Raw genomic sequence first — 21804 nt, forward strand, 5'->3', positions numbered from 1 at the left:
GCTCCTCGAAGCAGCGCTTGATGAACTCCTGCAGCTCCGGCCCGCATTCCGCTTTGTCCCCGGCCGCCGCCATTTTGCTTTTCTTCCCTCGCTCCTCCCGCTGCTCCAATGCCGTTTTTTTGGCCGTTTCACTTCTGGTCCGGTCCATAAAAGGTGAAGGGGGACCTTGCTCGTCCCTTCCCCACGGATCGTCTTCAAAAAAATCCCCGTTGGGGCTCCTCTAAAGAGCCCGAAAGTCCGTGATAGCGGGAGCTGCCGAATCGTGCGGCTTAGCTCCGCATAGCCGCAACCGGAAGTCGCATACAGAAGATTAATTCACAAGGTTAGATCACATAGGATTAGGGTTAATTTATTAGCTTGGATAGAAGACTGGCTGGTGGACAGAAGACTGAGAGTTGGGATAAATGGGTTCTTTTGTGGATGGCAAGATGTAACTAGTGGGGTTCCACAGGTTTGATCCTTGGGCCTCAGCTACTTACAACCTATATAAATGACTTGAACACAGGGATAGAAGGTTCGAGGGCCCAATTTGCAGACAACACAAAAATAGGTGGGACAGTAAGTTGCAATGAGGAAGTAAGAACCTTACAAGTATCGATAGGCTAGGAGAGTGGGACAAAATGTGGCAGATGGAGTTTAACGTGGTTAAGTGTGAGGTCATGCATTTTGGTCGGAAAAATGGGAACTTATTATCTAAATGGGGAGAGATTTTGGCGTGCTCTGTTGTAGAGGGATCTGGGGGTCCTCGTTCATGAGTCACAGAAAACTAGAATGCAGGTCCAGCAGATAATAAAGAAAGGGAATGGAATGTAGGCATTTATAGCTAAAGGAATAGAGTATAAAGGTAAGGAAGGGTTGTTGCAACTATACAAGGCATTGACCACACCTGGAATATAGTGCACAATTCTGGGGCCCTTATTTGAAGAAAGACATAGTGGCATTGGAGGCAGTTCAGAGGAGGTTCACTAGATTAATTCCAGGGATGAGGAGTTTGTTGTATGAGGAGAGATTGAACAGCCTATATTCTTTAGAGTTTAGAAGAATGAGGGGAGATCAAATTGAGGTATAGAAAATGATTAAAGGTATGGATAAAGTATGCGTGGAGCGGATGCTTTCTCGTGTGGGGCATTCTGGAACGAGAGGTCATAGTCTTAGGATAACAGGTAGCAAATTTAAAACAGAGATGAGGAGAACCTACTTCTCCCAAAGGATTATGAATCTGTGGAATTCGCTACCCCAGAGTGGTGTGGATGCTGGGACAGAGTAAATTTGAGGAGTTAGACAGATTTTTAATTGGTAATGGGTTGAAGGGTTATGGAGAACGGGCAGGACGGTGGAGTTAAGGCCAGGATGAGATCAGCCATGATCGAATGGCAGAGCAGCCTCAGTGGGCCAAATGGCTTAATTCTGCATATTATGAACTTGACTAGGGCACATGTGAGTGGCTTCTTTCCGGCTGTAGAGGATAGATGTGAGCAACGCTCGAAGGGGCCGGTGAACCACTCGCATATGTTTTGGTCTTGCCCTAAGTTGGTTAGGTTCTGGGCTTCCTTCTTCGAAACAATGTTGGTGATTTTGGGAGTTAGAGTGGAGCTGTTCCCAATGGTGGCCATCTCCGGAATTATAGACTTGCCGGGGCTGCAGGAGTGGAAGGAGGCTGAGATCTTGGCCTTCGTCTCTCTAATAGCCCGCAGGCAAGTCTTGCACAGAGGGAGGGCATCGCCACCGCCTAGGGCTTCGGCATGGTTGGGGGATTTGCCGGAATTCCTGCATTTGGAAAAGTTAAAGTACATCATAAGGGGATCGGAGGAGGGGTTTTACTATAGGTGACTGCCGTTCATTACTTCCTTTAAGGAGCTGTCGTCACCAAGTGTGGAGGGTGGTTGGGCAGCGGGGTGGTTGAGGAGGGGCTGGGAGAGGGCGGGGCTGGGTTGTGGGGATAAAGTTGTTTGACCTTCTTTTATGTTATAATTACATTTTTGGAAGAAAAATATTGTTTTTAATATGTAATAAATCTGGAGTTATAAAGCTGGTACCAGTAATAGTAACCACTTGGTTCATTAAAGTCCTTCAGAGAAGGAAGCCCACTGTTCCTTCTCTGTCTGTCTCATATGTGACTCCAGACCGACACCAATGCAAATGACTCTAAACCGCCCTCTAATATGACCAAGCAACCCCCCCCCCCTCAAACACTAAACACAGAGACAATCTATTTTATTCAGGAACGTGTCATGTTAACATAGGGACACAAAGACACTTCAAAGTCTGTTTGTACTTCAATATGCTTTATATTCAGTGATCAAGGTGTATATTCTATTGTTACAGTGTACCTTTATTATACAAAATATATACAGTTTAGTGTACAATCGAGTATCTTAAAGACAGTGCAATTCACCTCTGAAAGTTTTATACAACAGCCCCAACTATGAGGAAAAGAAATAAACTGCCAGTGCACTTTCTGAAGCTATTAATATACAGTGGCTGCCATGGAGGAAAACAGGAGAAGAACTCGGAATAGAATAATAATTATTGCACATATTACATCATCTCGGAGTAGACCGGAGTTATAATCTCAAAGGTTTCAGACAAATTGTTGACACTATTTGGTGTATAAACGTGAGACCAGTTTGGTCAATTCAAAAGGAGTCAGGTTCCTGTACAATAGTCACGGGTTTCCACCGTGAATTGATTCTGATTGTATTTGTCACAGAGAATAATAACCCATAAACTCCCTGTAGTAATCTTTTCAAGCAAGTTTTAAACTCCCGCCAAAAGTACACAACATGAAGATTATTTTTAACTGAGTGCTGAATCAAATTTCATTTTCAAAACATACCAACTTAGTAGCTTCCAAAATACCCATTTGGCGTAGTATACGAATAATAATCATAAACTCAAATTAAAAAGTGTGCAAAGTCAGAGAGACAATGAGGGAAATTTTCTTCTGGGTATTCTTGTTGTTTTTAAACAGAGGAATTCCTCCTCAATGTCTTAATTCACAATTTTCTTGAAAAATTTGAAACAAAACATATTCCAAAAATAAGTAAAGAAAGTTGAAATAATTTTGAGACATCATCAGTAGCAGTGACACTCGTATGTGACACCAAAGAAATAAGAAGCTGTACAACATAATACTGGTCAGTTTAACCAGCAAGGCACTTGAATCCTGGCAAATTCTCAATTAGTTTCCCAAACAGTTTAAACATAAATCAGTATTTCAGTGGGTTAGTTTTTTTAAAAATCTCAAGAGGACAACCAGTCTTTAATTCATTGTGCCTGAATTAAAATTAACTTATTTTACTGGACAAATTCATTAGAATGTCAATGGAGGCCAGGAGAGATGTGAACTAAAATGCTAATTTAACCCCATTAATGTCTTTCTCAGGAGTTTATAATTATGCACAAGATAAATTATTTGCAGCATTATTTGTTTAACTAGCATGACTGAATCAGTTTAACCAGAGAGGGACCCGGACAATGAAATTCTGCACTAGATGTCTGTTTAGCTCGATTAATCTCCTTTAGTCGTACATTAAGGAAGTTGTAAAATTTACTGCAGCTTATCAAGTAGATTATGTGCACTGAATTAGAATATTGGGTTCTCTTTTACATGGATTATTTGCATCGTACTGCAAGGTCCTCCATACTGGAGAACTAGTTTACAACACCTTTTTATTCAAGTTTTGTCTTTTCATTTAGTACCTTTTCAAACCATCACAATTTCACCTACTGGCCAGAATTTTCTGCTCCATTGTGATTCAATTTTCCCACCGGCAGCGCATACCCGCCAGCGAGTTCCCGGAGAATCCCGCCCACTGTTCCAATCAAAAAGGGCAGGCTATTATTCCAGGCATCTCCTCAAAATACCGAGCAATCCTGTCATGAGTTGCATAAGAATGATAAAGAATAGCACCGATTTATTATTCCTTCCCTCGAGGCTTGTAATTTCTTTATAGTGCTGATATGACTACATTGCAGCCAGGATATGCATCTTACGATATTGCATAAAATAACGTGGAATATGCAACAATGTAACAAACCATTCGGCCCAACCTGTCCATGTCTGTCTTTTTTCTCCACTTGATCCTCCTTTTCTTTTGCATCCAATGCTACCAGAATTACCTGCCATTAGCTTATCATTCATTTGTTGATCTAGCCTCCCCTTCCATTCCTTGTGGTAGTGGGTACCATGTTCTCAACATTCCAAAGAGGTTTCTTCTGAATTATTTATTTGATGACTTAATAACTATCTCTATTCATGGCCTCCAGCTTTGCTCTTTCCCCACAAGTGGAACTCTGACTCTCTCTCAGTTTAACTCAACACAAAAATCTTTCATAATTTTAAGGATTGTTACTGGGTTACCCCTCAGCCTTCCCTTTTCAAAAGCAAGGAGAGCCAACCTGTTAATCCTTTGTATTCCTGAAATCCTCCTTGTAAATCTATTTTCCTTCATCCCTGGTGTTTCTCTGCCCTTTCAAGTATGTGACTTCCTCATTTCTCTTCCTGAAAGGTTATACTTACACACGGTTGACTCTTAAATGCCCTTAGGGATGGGCAGTAAATGCTGGCCCAGCCAGCGAAGCCCTTATCCCTTGAACAAATATAAAAATACCTGCTATTCAAATCAATTTTCCAATGAGAAACCCTGTCATGTCATTTGTTAGTCCTCTCAGTGTTGATTATTTATCGTCCCCCAACCCACGATTTGGTGTCATGCAAACTTAAAAATTGTGTTTTAGATTCCTAAATCTAAATGAATCTAGATTATGAACTACAAATATTCCAGCATTGATCCTTGTGGGATCCCCAATACCTTCTGTCATTCTGATCAGCTATTCTTTACTCATAATCTCTGCTTTCCATCTTGCAGCCGGCTAGATATTCATTCTGCTACTTCCTTCCTGACTCCACATGCTCAATTTTTATTTATTAGTCTATTATGTGGCTCTTGAACAAAGGCTTTTTGGAGATCTAGATATGTTACCCTTACCTAATCTCTCTGTTAGCTGTTATCTCCTTTGTCATATATCGGTATAATGTTAGTCATACACCAGTCCACTAGTACTCCACCCTTATTTAATTAGTTAATAAATGTGTGTAATAATATCTCTCCTCTCTGTTCCAGATTGTGTTAAAAATGTGTGGATGCAATTTGTCCACTCTAAAGGTTTTATCCATTTTGAGTTTGATTAGTTTTTTAAATACTTTAATTTTTTTATGTATATATAATTTCTAATCTCATCTTCTGGCATCATGTTCACCTGATCCATCTCCCTGATAAATACTGAAGCAAAGCAATTATTTAATCACAGAATCTTTTATTTCTGCTGTTTTATCCTGACCGTCCCTTGATGATCCAATTCCTAACCTGACTTGCCTTTTTATTTATGTGCCTGGAGAATATTCATAATGTTACCCATTGTTGTTTTACATTATTGTTTGCCAATATTGTTGTTCATTTTAAATTTCCCAAGTTCTTTCACAATCCATAAAAAAAAGCTATTAACCCAGTCTTTGTCATGTTTATATTCTTCTCGATAATAAACTTCAAGCACCTAATTCCTAGATGTTCTTCAACTTTTACTTCTCTGGGTGGCACTATGGCACAGTGGTTAGCACTGCTGCCTTCGGCACTGAGGACCCGGGTTCAATCCTGGTCCCAAGTCACTGCCTGTGTGGAGTTTGTTCATTTTCCATGTCTGCATAGTCTCACTCCCACAACCCAAAGATGTGCGGAGTAGGTGGATTGGACACGTTAAATTGCCCCTTAGTTGGAAAAAAGAATTGGGTACTCTAAATTTAAAAAAAAACTTTTACTTCTCTTATCTATTCTGCTTCATTGCCCATTACTTGATCCAGTAACAAATCCTGCCTTGTTGGGCTTCTCACATCCTTGGATAGAAAGGAGTCCTGCACATATTGTTGGAGCTCCATTCCCTTAACCCCCGACTGACCTCTTCTGGCCAATTCATTTCAGGATAGTTCAAATCCCCCACTGATTTTTTAAAAAAAATTTAGTTACCTAATTTATTTCCATATTCCTTCCTTCATCCCCTTCCACTTTTAGGCGGTCAATACCCTCCCCTACCAGTGTGTTGGATTCTCTATTATCTTTTATTACTATCCAGGTGGACTTTATGTCAGTACTCATTTTTTTTCTACTTCCATTTTGTTGAGTAAGTATAGATACGACACCTCCCAATTTCCCTCTATCATTCCAAAGTATGTTATACCTGGAATGCTTAATTCCCAGTGCTGATCTTTCTATAGCCATATCTCAGTAATTCCTATTACATTTCATTCCTTACAATGTATTATTGACTTCAGTATCCCTATTTAATTATGGATGCAGTGTGAATTAGTATACAATTTAATTCACTTATGATAGCAGTCCTTCTCACTTTAATTTTCATCATCTGCTCCACAACTTTTTATTCCCTAGCTATTTCTGTCCTCTCTAAATTTAAACTGTACCATGGGCCCCTTTCCAGTTTCATTTATATTTAAGCTTGCTTCAGTACTTGTAGATCCCTCTGCCACCTCTCCATGCCACACTCCACCCTCCCACCTCTGCACCAATCCGTTTTACTAGTTTAAAGCCTTGCCAACTTCCTTTTTCGTTTAATTCCAGTCCCATCAGTTAGCTCCCTCCTGTACTGGGAGCCAGTCCCACATGAAAAGGAACCCCTCTTTCCCATGCCAGTGCTTTAGAGACAAGTTAATTCTGCTGATTGCTAGAGATCCTGAATTTTAACTTAGTTCCTGATACTCTCTCAGCAGGATCTTCTTCCTGGTCTTGCTGACCTTTCCCATCTGCTTTCTAGCTGCCTCAAGATATTCTTTACCCTGATACATGGACAATACACTCTTTGGGACTCTCACTTGTGGCTGCAGAGGATGCTACCTGTCTCCCTAAATATGAAATCCTCTCTCATCACGGCATTTTTATCCAGCTCTCCCTTGCTCTTGGACAGCTTCTGAGCCAGGGTGCCTTAAGGCCTACATTCCAGCTGTCCTCCCAACAACCTTTCTCCTTGTCCTCAATGATAGCAAGTGTGCCATACCTATTGGACAGGTCCTGGGTCTGAGGGAATTCCTTCATTACTTCTAAGTCTCGGCTACCTGGACAGTCACACAATCTTCTTCCTGACCCTGTACTTTCTTCTGGATTTGTGGCTGTGGTCCGAATGAAACAATCCAGAAATTCCTCCCCCTCCCAGGTTGTCTCCACGTCTAATGCCGGCTCATTGACTCACAGCTAGAATGACTCAAAGCTGAGACATTCCCCTAGTTGCCACACTCTGGCGCCTGTTCGGGTATACTGAGTGAGAATTCAGAATGGCTAACTGCCTTTGATAAAAAAAAACACTATTAACTTCCCCAAAAGTGAAAAAAATCAATCACCAAACTGCTATCCTGTAATGTCGCTGGGTCTTGGGAGTTATTTATTTCAGATTAATGGAAAATCTCATGCTTTTGAAACCTGGTTTAGTTATCCTAATTTTTCCCTTATCTTAGTCTATATTAGTTTATAGTTATTTACCTTTCTGTCTGTTTTAAGGTTTTGCTTTGATTGTTTATTTTCCCACTCCACTAACTTGCAACTGTGAAACACAAAAACAAACACCTCATTGATCCCCCAACTCCAAATTCCTATTCCTACCAGATTCTGTACTTCCCATTCCACCCATTAATGTTGCAATCTATGGTCACTCTGTGCTGCAATGCATCAATGCACAAAGGGGGATGCATCACACTACTATCCTCCGAGAGCTTTATATTTGCACCACATGGATATGCAACTCAAGGCCTGTGATAGGCTTCTGCTGAATTGTGACTGCAGAGCTCCAATATCTGAAACAATTTCAACACAAATAGCCACTGCTGTCTCAGAACCATTCTGTCGCTTCCCTCTTTCGCAATTTCATTAACATTGGCTGTGAAGCAACCTATGTTTGTCCCATTTGAGTCACAATTTAGAATGCCACACCTTTACCACTTCACCTGATTCCTTTTGTGAGCGCCAATGAAGAGTTATATTTACACAGTAGTAAATCTATTAGTGCCAGCACAAAGTATAAAATCAGGTCCATTGTTTTGCTGCAACAATGTTTTCAGACAGTCGTACGGTAGGGACACTGTGTCGCTGTCTGCAGTTCCTACGGCAAAGCTCCACTGAAAGTTATAATTGGAAGGCAGAGGAGCGAATAGAACTTTGATGGTTGCTGCTGCATCTGAAAAGAGGTGTGTCCCTTCAACTTCTGAGGCACCTTGTCCTCAGGCTTGTAACACACAGATACCTCGCATCTAAACAAGACAAAACAATATAACGTACACGATCATTCTTATATCAAAGCATCAAAATCAGAAAAAGCTGTACAATTTGTTCCAAACCAGTTTACGCAACATGACCTGGTTGCTAATTATTTTAAGCCAATAAGCTACGTATTAGTTCCTTTATGTACGCTATAAAGTGGTTTTACTAAAGAATTATAGCCACCTTAAAATGTTTTACTTCATATTTTGCTGTTATATTTTTAGTATAAATTTAGTTACCCAATTCATTTTTTCCAATTAAGGGGCAATTTAGCGTGGCCAATCCACCTAGCCTACACATTTTTGGGTTGTGGGGGCAAAACCCACACAAACACAGGGAGAATGTGCAAACGCCACACGGACAGTGACCCAGAGCCGGGATCGAACCTGGCACCTCGGCGCCGTGAGGCTGCAGGGCTAACCCACTGCACCACCGTGCTGCCTTATATTTCATAGTTTTTAAGGTGCTTATGGATGATAGTATGACAATGTTAAAAATGCAGGAGCCTTTAAGAGTAAACCAGGTTATGCTTCAGAGTGAGTTGAGAGCAGGTGACGCTCATTGAAGACTGTACTTGAGGGTGGGCTTTTACCTGGTAAGGGGGTTGGCTTCTGGACAGAGAGAGGTCCCAGAAGGGAAGAGTGAAAACTAGTATTCAAAACTGAACTCAATAAAACAGTTGTGAATCATCAGAATGTGATCATTAAACGGTAAACGGATATTCACCTGTAAAACAATAGATGGGATTTTCCGCACCCTCCCCCCCCCCCGGGCATGTTTTGTTGCGGTGTGCTCGGCCCACTTGCACCTTCTGCTGCGGGCAGATCCTGCAGTGGGTGGGGCAAGGGGCCATTATTGGTGGGACCGGAAGAGTCAGAAATTTTCGGCCAAGGTAATTTGAATTGTCTTTTGGATGGGATAGAGTGTTATACACATTATATCATGGATATCATATATATAATATATATATATATATATATATAGAGATGCTTCACCTGTCTCTCATCATTTGTATGCCCATAACTGTCCTGACTTATTTCCTTATCAATACACATTGTCGGCTTGTTTAACCAAATTAAGAGACACCAAAGCAAGTTTCGGAATTGAAATACGTGTATATTAAAATAAGTTATTTTGAGGAAATGGAATAGTAACAATTATTTTTGTTTCAGGGAATCTTTGTGACCATTGGTATGAGGAATGAGAAATTAAAACAGCTTCCCATTTCAGCCATTTACCGTTGGTAATAGGCACTCCCTGTTCAGGTATGGCACGAGAATTGTGATAAAAACACCACATCCATGCAAAGGTTCAAAGGCAAGAAGTCTTATAACACCAGGTTAAAGTCCAACAGGTATGTTTTGAATCACTAGCTTTCGAGCACAGTTCCTTCCTCAGGTGAATGACCAGGCGCTCCGAAAGCTAGTACTTTAACCTGGTGTTATAAGACTTCTTACTGTGCCCACACCAGTCCAACGCCGGCATCTCCACACCAGGTTCAAAAGGTGATTGCAGGAAAACTATGGTCTCTGCATTTATATTTTATTAAATACTAAAATAAGTTGCAAAAAATAACAAATGGTGAAAAAGATAAAATCATTCTCCTACCTTGTTACACTCTGAAAAACCTTTTGCTCGTCCTGGTCCAGACAAACTGCAAACGTGGTATTATTAACCCCGATAATCTGTACCTTGTCAATCTTGATTTTGGTTATACTTATTTGCTAAAGCAACAGAAAGGAATTTACATCAAATAAATATGTTGATTCAGCCAACATTCTGTGGAATATGTACTCAGTACCAAATATTCTGATCAAAGTTAATTTCCTTTCCAATGCTATTGTTTGGACATAAACTTGAATCTTAAGTCATTTAGGAGTCACGCCTGTCCCAATAGGGCAGAGGGAATATTTTGGGTTTGTGACATATCTCCACTATGAGGCACCATTGTTCTGTCTCCCCTCTCCATCTTGAGTTAATTGATGCCAGTTAAGGCAGCAATAAGGTGGCCCTGTGTTTGGGAAGGTTAGATCAGCCAGATGAAATTCCAAGAACCCCTCCTGGAAATGCACAAGCAGTACTATTGTCAAGAATGATTCCGAAAAATGAAGCCAATTACAGGGAAACTTCCAACATCAATTGGGAGAAGAAAATATTTTCCCCGAACTCTGGAACTCCACATAAAACAAATGTATCACCAATGTTAAAAGGTATTGAATCAACAGGGTGCATGCCAAGAAATCACAACCATAGCAGACTCACAGAGATCCATAAAGAAAATAGATACGGCATAAATGTGGGAGGGGGTGGTTGGAAGATTTGCAGCGGAAGGGGACCTCAGTACTGGGACTGTGAAAATTAAAAACAAAAACACACATTTCTGGCGGTGGCAGTCACAAACAAAAATTGCAACACATCAGTTGAGAAACTTGTAGCTGAGCGCGAAAAAGGACATAATGTGTGCACGCTGTCAGCTGCTAAAAGAGACCGCAGCAACTAAAACCACAGTACTTTAGTGTCTGCAAATAACCGAAAACAGTTGAGGGGTTATCATCATTGTCAATTAGATTTCTCATGCACTGGTAATTTTATAAAGGTTTCATTAATCTAATTAGAGACATGACTTTAAAGGAGTAATTTTGCTGGCTTGTGCTGTGTCGGACGCCTCACTTACTGCGACCACATATTGTAAATGATTTTCTAATTGGTTCCCCCAGTGTATTTTGCAGAACCATGCAAAAATGACCTGCTTTTGAGCTTCTACGGCCACAACATCTCAGTACCTACCTGATTAAAACTTTTTTTGGATTTAGAGTTCTGTCGTTTCACCACCTCAGTCATTGAAAGATGAAGATATTCTGTATTGGATTCTGAGGGAAATGAGAATTTATTTTTTAGAGAAATGTATTATTCTGATTAGAAAAATGCAGTCAAATAATCTAGATTTATGTTTTAAAACACATTGGTTATCATGTATATGTGACTAAAAACAATGATCGTACTGAATCCTTAATTAGCACAGTTGGATTTGATTTCAAAAGTATATGTTTTAAAACTGCTGCAGTTGAAAAACATAAGCAATAGCAGAAATAATCATTTTAAACTTTTGAATTGTTGGAGACAATTTATCCTTTAAGCCATGAGCATCGGATTCTCATATTTTTTGGAGAAAAAAATCTTCAGCATTCTAAAAGACCTTCAATTCTTTATTTTTTTACTCATGTTGATCAAGGGAACTAGGATAGTCAGGTTATCTTTTACAAAACTTTGTGTGGCACAGTGGTGCAGTGGTTAACACTGCTGCGTGCAGCACTGAGGTCCCAGGTTCGATCCCGGCTCCGGGTCACTGTCCGTGTGGAGTTTGCACATTCTCCCTGTGTCTGCGTGGGTCTCGCCCCCACAACCCAAAAGATGTGCAGGGTAGGTGGTTTGGCCACACTAAATACTTTTGTTTCTTGCTATCCTCAAGTTACTGGATTCAGGCCCAACGGCCTTCCAGCAATTTGTTTCAATTGTAATTCCTAACCTGTGAGCGTGGATGGGGAATGTCAATAGGCTATGTCAGGGTTTTTCAAAGTGCGGGCCGCGACCCGCAGGTGGGCCGCGGGCGGGTGTCAGAAGGGTCACGTAGCCTGCGGCCGGCAACAATTCAGTAATTCATAGGGAGAAGCCACTCTCCTGTAAAAAACAGAATTTAACAAGCCAACGACTCAACATGAAGCTCAGAGGTACCACTGAAGAGTGCATGTTTGCCGTGGCCACTGACATTTTCGCACATGCGCCCTTGCATCAAGCCTTCCACAGGTCCCAACCGCTTCTCTCGGTGACCACCCGGCTCCAACTGTAGCTGCCGCTCACACGCTGCGATCAAAATCCATTCTCTTCCCAATCGCCCCCCTCCCCTCCCTCAGTTAGCATAGCAACAATCCCAAGGTGTTGGCATTCAATAATAATTAATAATAATAATCTTTATTATTGTCACACTGCAATGAAGTTACTGTGAGAAGCTCCTAGTCGCCACACTCCAGCGCCTGTTGGTGTACACTTGTGGGAGGAAAACGGAGCACCCGGAGGAAACCCACGCAGACACAGGGAGAACGTGCAGACTCCAAACAGACAGTGACCCAAGCCGGGAAACGAACTTGGGTCCCTGGCGCTGTGAAGCAAGTGCTAACCACTGTGCTACTGTGCCATGCTATAAGCACAAAGGAATCTTTGATTGAAAGGCAGGTAGAAAGATCTTTTGTTTCCTTATCCTTGCAACTGCGCCGAATTTTGAAACCGAATATCAAATTCAACGGACAGCCGGGGGACCCACTTGACTTTACACTCAATCGCTACCTGGGGGCTGTGAGCAAATCATACCGTCACTGGCAGCTTTTCTTCAATGTGCTTCACTTGCAACACATTGGAATAAAGTATCATGTCCACAGTATGTTTCCTTTTCGGTGCATTGAAGGAACTTTGTTCTATACAATTGGAAAGTCTTCTGAAAAGCAATTCCGAGTGGGCAATGTACACTAGTCGTGCCATGAGGGGATGGTGCAAACTCTCTGCACAAGTTCCCCACATAATGATGATGGGAAATGATGGAGCTGGTAGTTTGTATTGGACAGAATGCATTCAACAAGCAGGAGCGTGGAGTTGATGCTGAGCTGCTTCATGAAAATCGGACTATTGTAAAACCTAGACTGGTATGGTATTGGCGTAGCTTGGTGGGGACCTGAATCTTTAATTCTGAAAAGGTGAGTGTTCTCATGTTGCAGTTTGAGCGTGGGGTGGCGCCGGTGACAGCGTCCTGGCGGGCGCAGGATGTTGATAGGTCCGGACAAGGTCGTTGCCGTGGAGCCCGAGGCTTTGGGCGAGGCAGCCAAGTCCTCAATGGAGGAAATACTCAGTAAGAACCTGCGGCTGCCCCTCTGCTTCATAGAATGTATAGTGCAAAAGGAGGCCATTCGGCCCATCGAGTCTGCACCGACCCTTGAAAAGAGCACCCTACTCCACCCTATCCCTGTAATCCAGTAACCCCTCCTAACCTTTTTGGAAACTAAGGGGAAATTTAGCATGGCCAATCCACCTAACCTGCAAATCTTTGGACTGTGGGAGGAAACTGGAGCACCCGGAGGAAACTCATGCAGGCATGGAGAGAACGTGCAGACTCTGTACAGACAGTGCTAACCACTGTGCTGCCTTGCCATCCTGGGAGTCTTTGTCTGTTAGTTTTATTCCTAGGTTTTCCAGGAGACGATGCAAATACTGTCCAAGACATAGAGCACCTGGTGAAAATTGGCCATTCATTGAACACATGTCCTTTTCCCAAGGATTTATTAAGGCGGAATATGTTCAGTATCTCTCATGAGTAACTATTCTTCATGTGTGATCCTGGACAATGAACTTTTATAGTTAGGAGGACATCACAGGCATGTCTGATCCCATCCTTATTCTATGATGACAAATTCAATGCACCAGGAGCTACTGGAGAGTGATTAACAGCAAACTAGATTAGTTTCTATCCCTCCCTTGCCTAGGGCAAGAAAGCTTTAGTGTTCCAAACACTGCCTTGACTCAGGACTGGATAAGCGAATGTGGGGTGGGTCCTGAAGATCAGTCAGTTGGCAAAAGTGGGGCCCAGGAAAATAAATTTGTAATACACTGCTCTATTTGATCATGACAGGCGTTACAATAAGTCTAACCCTGATGCTCACTCTTATGCATTGTCCAGCACAGACCTGGGTGTCATTGTGGAAGGTTGGCATGCAGATACAGCAGGTGGTGTGGGAAAGCTAATGGCATGCTGGCCTTCAAAGCGAGAGGATTTGAGTATAGGAGTAGGGCTGTCTTGCTGCAATTATACAGGGCCTTGGTGAGGCTACACCTTGACTATTGTGTGCAGTTTTTGTCTCCTAGTTTGAGGAAGGACATTCTTGCTACTGAGGGTGTCCAGCGAAGGTTCACCAGACTAATTCCTGGTATGGCGGGACTGACATATGAACAAAAACTGGATCAACTGGGCTTGTACTCACTGGAGTTCAGAAGAATGAGAGGGGATCTCATAGAAACATACAAAATCCTGATGGCATTGGACAGGCTAGATGCGGAAAGAATGTTCCCAATGTTGGGGACATCCAGAATAGGGGCATAGCCTAAGAATAAGGGGTAAGCCATTCAGGACTGAGATGAGGAAGAACCTCTTCTCTCAGAGAGTTGTGAAGTTGTGGAATTCTCTACCAAAGAAAGCTGTTGGGGCCAGTTTGTTGGATATATTCAAGAGGGAGCTGGATGTGGCCCTTCCGGCTAAAGGGATCAAAGGGTATGGAGAGAAAGCAGGAATGGGATACTGAATTTGCATGATCAGCCATAATCATATTGAATGGTGGTACAGGCTCGAAGGGCCGAATGGCCTGCTCCTGCACCTATTTTCTATGTTTCTATGAGACACATTGATTGGGAATAAGTACCATGGGGTGAATTTCATAGTTCTCCTGCCAATGTATTTCAAGGCGGGGGGCATGTAATATCAAGCGACTGGTCTGCCAGCCGCCTATTTGCCCACCTGTTCCCTCATATTACAGGGTATGGGTAAGGCGTCTCACATCCCGCAAGCCCTTTTTCCTATTGATGCCTTTAAGTTGACAATGAAAGGTCTCATTTTTTCTCCATTGTAATTCTTTGGTGCGCAGAGGAAGGTGGAAACATGGCAGCCAGCCCAGCAGCTTTGATAGTGTGGGCTGCCAGTTGCTCCAGCTAGTCATTTTATATTTCTGAAAATAGCACTAATCAGTGTATTGAGAAATTTGCTTAATTTCATTACCAAAGAGTTTATAGAATTTACGGTGCAGAAGGAGGTCATTTGGCCCATCAGGTCTGCACCGGCCCTTGGAAAGAACACCCTACTTAAGCTTAAGCCCATGCCTCCACCCTATCCTTGTAGCCTAGTAACCCCACCTAATCTTTGGACACTAAGGGGCAATTTAGCATGGCCAATCCACCTAACCTGAACATCTTTGGACTGTGGGGGGAAACCGGAGCACCTGGAGAAAACCCACGCAGACACGGGGAGAAAGTGCAAACTCCACACAGACAGTCACCCGAGACCAGAATTAAACCTGGGACCCTGGAGCTGTGAGGCAGCAGTGCTAACCACTGTGCCACCGTGCCGCCCCACATATCATAGGCGAAATTCTCCGACCCCCTGCCGGGTCGGAGAATCGCCGGGGGCTGGCATGAATCCCGCCCCCGCCGGTTACCGAAGTCTCCGGCACCGGAGATTCGGGGGTGGGGGGCGGGAATCGCGCCGCGCCGGTTGGCGGGCCCCCCCCGCTCGATTCTCCGGCCCAGATGGGTCGAAGTCCCGCCACTAAAATAAATGCCTGTCCTGCCGGTGTAAATTAAATCACCTACCTTACTGGCGGGACAAGGCGGCGTGGGCGGGCTCCGGGGTCCTGGGGGGGGCGCGGGGCAATCTGGCCCCAGGGGGTGCCCCCACGGTGGCCTGGGCCGCGATCGGGGCCCACCGATCCGCTGGCGGGCCTGTGCCGTGGGGGCACTCTTTCCCTTCCGCCTCCGCCACGGTCTCCACCATGGCGGAGGCGGAAGAGACTCCCTCCACTGCACATGCGTGGGAAGCTGTTAGCGGCCGCTGATGCTCCCGCGCATGCGCCGCCCGGAGATGTCATTTCCGCGCCAGCTGGCGGGGCACCAAAGGCCTTTTCCGCCAGCTGGCGGGGCGGAAATTCGACCGGCGCGGGCCTAGCCCCTCAATGTTGGGGCTCGGCCCCCAAAGATGCTGAGCATTCCGCACCTTTGGGGCGGCGCGATGCCCGTCTGATTTGCTCCGTTTTGGGCGCCAGTCGGCGGACATCGCGCCGTTTCCGGAGAATTTCGCCCCATATGTAGATTACACACAAAGAGGATACTTTATTCCATTTCCAAAGGTATGTTCATTAAAATGGCTGGTACTTTGGAGCATCTCACATATTTGAGTTGCAAGGCACCATCATATCATCACATAATTTCGGCTGAAGCAGAATTTTTTTTTGTTGTAAATTTAGAATATCCAATTTATTTTTTCCAATTAAGGGGCAATTTACCTTGGCCAGTCCACCTATCCTGCACATCTCTTAGGTTGTGGGGACAGGAAAGGGGTGGTGTATCTCCTAAGAGGGTTCCCTGAGCCCATCGGGGCACCCATCCTCAATGTGGTTCCCCCTTTGTTCGACCTATCTCGCCTCTCTAACCTGACCCCCTATCCCACACCCCCTTCCATGCTCCCCTCTCCTGTCCTCAGCCTTGCTGGGCTCTCCCAGCCGTGACTGGCCAAAATCGCCAGGTTTACCTGAAAGCCTGGGCGACATCTTCACCGGGGGACTGGTTGCAGTACCAGTAGTAGCTGCTGAAACTACAGAGCCACTCATAAATTTGATTGGCCAACAGCTCACTAGGATTGGGTCACTAAAGGGAAGTAGTCTCACTCTGGTCCAATTAAGGTCACCTTCAGTGTAATAGCGCTGCAGGGCAGCCACGTTTCACAGTTAGCGAGATGCCCACTGACCTTCAGGTCAGGGAAGGCAGGTAATCTGTCCCCACCCCCAACCCCTAGTAGAATCCACCCTATGGGTGAAGTTTAGTCTCACATTCATACACCAAAGGAACTGACTTCCGGTTGCAGCTATGCGGAGCCAAGTCGCACATTCGGCAGCTCCTGCAAAAAACTGACTTTTGGGCTCTTTTCAGGGCCCCCAACGGCATTTTTCCGATGTTTCCCGCCGTGGGAAGGAGAGTACAATAGTTCCCTGACAGTATTTGGCTTATACCAGGAGCAGGGCGACTAAAAAGGTGGTGGTGGACCAGAAGAAGGTGCGAGGGAAGAAGAACAAAATGGCGGCGGGCGGGGACCAGGCAGCATGGATGCAGTGGGCGCAGGAGCAACAGGAGGTTATCCAGCGCTGCTTCAGAGAGATTAAAGCGGACTTGCTTGAGCCGATGAAGGCTTCTATCGATAAGCTGCTGGAGACACAGACGGCCCAGGGGGTGGCGATCCGCGAGGCCCGACAAAAGATCTCCGACAACGAGGACAAGATCTTAGGCCTGGCGGTAAAGGTGGAGGCGCACGTGGCGATCCATAAGAAATGGCAGGAGCGGTTCGAGGAGATGGAGAATCGGTCGAGGCGGATCAGAAGTGTGTGCTCAGGTGGGCCAAGAAGGAGAGGAGCAGCAGGTGGGAGAACGCGGAGGTTCGAATATACCAGGACTGGAGTGCGGAGGTGGCGAAGGGGAGGGCCGGGTACAATCGAGCGAAGGCGGTGCTGCACAGGAAGGGGGTGAAGTTTGACATGTTGCAGCCGGCGCGACTGTGGGTCACCTACAAGGACCAGCAACATTATTTTGAGTCTCCGGAGGAGGCGTGGGCCTTTGTTCAGGCCGAGAAGTTGGACACAGATTGAGGGTTGGGATGGGCGTTGGGGGATTGCGGTTGATATGTTACTTTTTGAGGGGGGGTCCTTTGCTCGTTTTTTTTCTTTCTGGTTTGGTGAGGGTGGTTAAGGCGGGTTGAGCACTGTTTTGGTTGGGTTGGTCGGGTGGGCTCTTGGAGGGGGGTAAGCAAACGGAACAGGGGTGGATGGCCGGCAGTGTGATGGGCCTCCACGGGGGAGTGGGAGGCCCGAGTCGGGGGTGAGGGGACTGGGCCTGTAAAAGGAGCTGCGTCAGAGGTGGCGGGGCCGGGTAGGTGGAAAGCGCGGGCTTTTTCCCGCGCTGAAGACTGGAGGGGGCGGGGCCGGGGCCGGGAAGCGAGGGTTGTTTCCCGCGCTTGGGATGGAAGGGGGAGGTAGAGAGCCTGCGGATGGGGAATGGAAGAGGAGGGTGTGTCACACAATGGGAGGAGTCGAAGGAGAGGCGGGAGTGGCCGGGGTCAGCAGACTTGCGGAAGTGCAATGGGGGGAGTAAAGCAGCTAGGAGGGGTCCTAGCCCGGGTGGGGGGGGGGGGGGGGGGGGTGCAGGGGGGAGAGAATCGAGTTGTTGCTGCTATGGTCAAGGGGGAGCTGGAGCGAGTGGGGGGGGGGGGGGTGGTCGAGACGGGGGTCTGCCGCCGTGGGGAGCGGGCCGGGTGTGGGGTGCAGGTGTGTGGCTGGCCGAGGAGGGGTTATGGCTAGTCGGCGGGCGGGTAGCCCTCTGATCCGGCTGATAACCTGGAATGTAAGGGGACTGAACGGGCCGGTCAAGCGGGCCCGCGTGTTCGCACACCTGAAGGTGGATGTGGTCATGCTCCAGGAGACACACCTGAAGGTGGCAGACCAGGTAAGATTGAGGAAGGGGTGGGTCGGTCAGGTGTTTCATTCGGGGCTGGATGCCAAAAATCGGGGGGGTGGCGATCTTGGTGGGAAAGAAGGTGTCGTTCTTGGCGTCGAGCATTGTGACAGACAATGGTGGCAGGTATGTAATGGTAAGTAGTAAGCTGCAAGGGGAGAGGGTGGTGCTGGTCAATGTGTATGCCCCGAACTGGGACGATGCGGGTTTTATGCGGCGCATGTTGGGTCGGATCCCAGATATGGAAGTGGGGGGCCTGATAATGGGGGGAGACTTTAACACGGTGTTGGATCTGGCACTGGATCGCTCCAGGTCTAGGACGGGTAGGAGGCCGGCGGCGGCTAAGGTGCTGAGGGGGTTTATGGACCAGATGAGAGGGGTGGACCCCTGGAGATTTGCAAGGCCGGGGGCCAGGGAATATTCATTCTTCTCACATGTCCATTAGGCTTATTCCCGGATCGACTTTTTTGTTTTGAGCAGGGCGCTGATAGCGAGAGTAGAGGATACTGAGTACTCGGCGATAGCCATTTCGGATCATGCCCTGTATTGGGGGAGGAGAGGGACCAGCGCCCATTGTGGCGTTTGGAGTTGGGGCTGTTGGCGGACGAGGTGGTGAGTGAGCGGGTCCGAGGAAGCATAGAGAGGTACCTGGAGGCCAACGATAATGGGGAGGTCTGAGTGGGGTTGGTATGGGAGGCGCTGAAGGCGGTGGTTAGGGGAGAGCTGATCTCCATTAGGGCCCACAAGGAGAGGAGGGAGCAGAGGGAGAGGGAGAGGCTGGTGGGGGAGATGGTGAGGGTAGACAGGAGGTATGCAGAGGTGTCTGAGGAAGGACTGTTGAGGAAGAGGCGCAGCCTGCAGGCCGAATCCGACCTGGTGACCACCAGGAAGGCGGAGGCGCAGTGGAGGAAGGCCCAGGTGACGATTTATGAATATGGGGAAAAGGCAAGCCGGATGCTGGCGCATCAGCTTCGGAAGCGGGACGCAGCTAGAGAGATCGGGGGAGTTAAGGACAGGGGAGGGAGTGTGGTGCGGAGTGGGGTTGACATCAATGGGGTCTTCAGGGACTTTTATGAGGAATTTTATCGGTCTGAGCCCCCACTTGAGGAGGGAGGGATGGGCCGCTTTCTGGACCAACTGAGGTTTCCGAAGGTGGAGGAGGGACTGGTGGCGGGATTGGGGGCCCCAATTGGGCTGGAGGAGCTGACCAAAGGGATAGGGAGCATGCAGGCGGGTAAGGCACCAGGGCCGGACGGTTTCCCGGTCGAATTCTATAAAATAATATATGGACCTGTTGGGCCCGTTGCTAGTTAGGACCTTCAATGAGGGAAGGGAGGGGGGGGCCTTGCCCCCGACGATGTCCCGGGCACTGATCTCCTTGATCCTGAAGCGGGACAAGGATCCCCTGCAGTGTGGGTCTTACAGGCCGATTTTGTTGCTAAACGTAGATGCCAAGGTGCTGGAGAAGGTCTTAGCCACGAGGATTGAGGATTGTGTGCCGCAGGTGATCCACGAAGACCAGACGGGGTTCGTGAAGGGGAGGCAGCTGAACGTGAATGTGCGGAGGCTTCTGAACGCTATCATGATGCCGGTGAGGGAGGGGGAGGCGGAGATAGTGATGGCGATGGACGCTGAGAAAGCCTTCCATAGGTTAGAGTGAGGGTACCTGTGGGAGGTGCTGAAGAGCTTTGGGTTTGGGGAGGGGTTTGTCAGGTGGGTCAGGCTGTTGTATGAGGTCCCGATGGCGAGTGTGGCCACGAACAGGAGGAGGTCTGAGTACTTTCGGTTGCACCGAGAGACGAGGCAGGGGTGTCCCCTGTCCCCCCGCTCTTCGCACTGGCGATTGAACCCCTGGCTATGGCACTGAGGGTTCAATGGCATTGAGCCTAATGGAGGGGGTTGGTGCGGGGTGGGGAGGAGCATAGGGTGTCGCTCTATGCGGACGACTTGCTGCTATATGTGGCGGACCCGGTGGAGGGAATGCCGGAGGTAATGAGGATCCTCAGGGAATTCGGGGATTTCTCGGGGTATAAGCTCAACATGGGGAAGAGCGAGCTGTTCGTGGTTCACGCAGGGGACCAGGAGAGGGGGATTGGCGAGCTCCCACTAAAATGGGTGGAGAGGAGCTTCAGGTATTTGGGGATCCAGGCATAGGCTTAATTTCACAAGGCTGGTGGAGCAAATGGAGGAGGAGTTCAAGAGGTGGGACGCGTTGCCGCTGTCCTTGGCGGATAGGTGCAGTCAGTCAAAATGACGGTGCTCCCAAGGTTTTTGTTCCTGTTCAAGTGCCTCCCCGTGTTTATCCCGAAGGCCTTTTTTAGGCGGGTCAACAGGAGCATAATGGGGTTTGTGTGGGTGCGAGGGACTCCGAGGGTGTGAAGGGTGTTCCTGGAGCGGAGTAGAGATAGGGGGGGGGCTGGCGCTGCCCAACCTCTGTGGGTACTACTGGGCTACCAATGCGACGATGGTGCGCAAGTGGTTGATGGAGGGGGAGGGGACTGAATGGAAGAGGCTGGAGATGGCGTCCTGTGTGGGTACGAGTCTGGGGGCACTGGCTACGGCACCGCTGCCACTCCCTCCAAGGAGGTATACCACGAGCCCGGTAGTGGCAAAATCTGGGGGCAGTGGAGGCGGCACAGGGGGGGAAGTTGGGGCCTTGGTGTGAACCTCAATAAGGGGGAACCACCGGTTCGTCCCAGGGAGGACAGATGGAGGGTTTTCGGGGTGGCACAGGGCAGGGATAAGAAGGTTGGGAGACCTGTTTGTGGACGGGAAGTTCGCGAGCCTGGGTGAGCTGGAGGAGAAGTACGGGCTCCCCCCGGGGAACACCTTCAGGTACTTACAGGTAAGGGCGTTTGCCAGGCGGCAGGTGGTGGAATTCCCGCGGCTGCTGCCACGCACAGTACAGGACAGGGTGCTCTCGGGGGGGTGGGCGGGAGTGGGGAAGATCTCGGAAACTTACCAGGTGATGCAGGAGGAGGAGGAGGCCACAGTGGTGGAGGTGAAAGGTAAGTGGGAGGAGGAGTTGGGAGAGGAGATCGAGGAAGGGACGTGGGCAGATGCCCGGGAGCGGGTGAACTCTTCCTCATCGTGCGCGAGGCTCAGCCTCATTCAGTTTAAGGTGCTGCACAGGGCACACATGACCGGGACAAGGATGAGCCGGTTTCTTGGGGGTGAGGAC

At 47.2% G+C, this 21804-nt stretch overlaps 1 protein-coding gene across 1 annotated transcript in view; it reads right to left on the reverse strand.

The window, feature by feature from the left end:
- Positions 1-2276: 2276 nt before the first annotated feature.
- Positions 2277-21804, reverse strand: part of pik3r5 (phosphoinositide-3-kinase, regulatory subunit 5) — a 139100-nt gene continuing 119572 nt past the window's right edge. Inside the window, exons 17-19 of the mRNA XM_072483263.1 lie at positions 11106-11188; positions 9927-10042; positions 2277-8308 (exon numbers count right to left, since the gene is read on the reverse strand). Coding sequence (XP_072339364.1) covers positions 8161-8308; positions 9927-10042; positions 11106-11188 — 347 coding nt within the window. The 3' untranslated portion in view covers positions 2277-8160. The remainder of the gene's footprint in view (positions 8309-9926; positions 10043-11105; positions 11189-21804) is intronic.

Source organism: Scyliorhinus torazame, chromosome 18 (genome assembly GCF_047496885.1).
Source record: "Scyliorhinus torazame isolate Kashiwa2021f chromosome 18, sScyTor2.1, whole genome shotgun sequence".
In the NCBI taxonomy this organism is placed as follows: domain Eukaryota; kingdom Metazoa; phylum Chordata; class Chondrichthyes; order Carcharhiniformes; family Scyliorhinidae; genus Scyliorhinus; species Scyliorhinus torazame.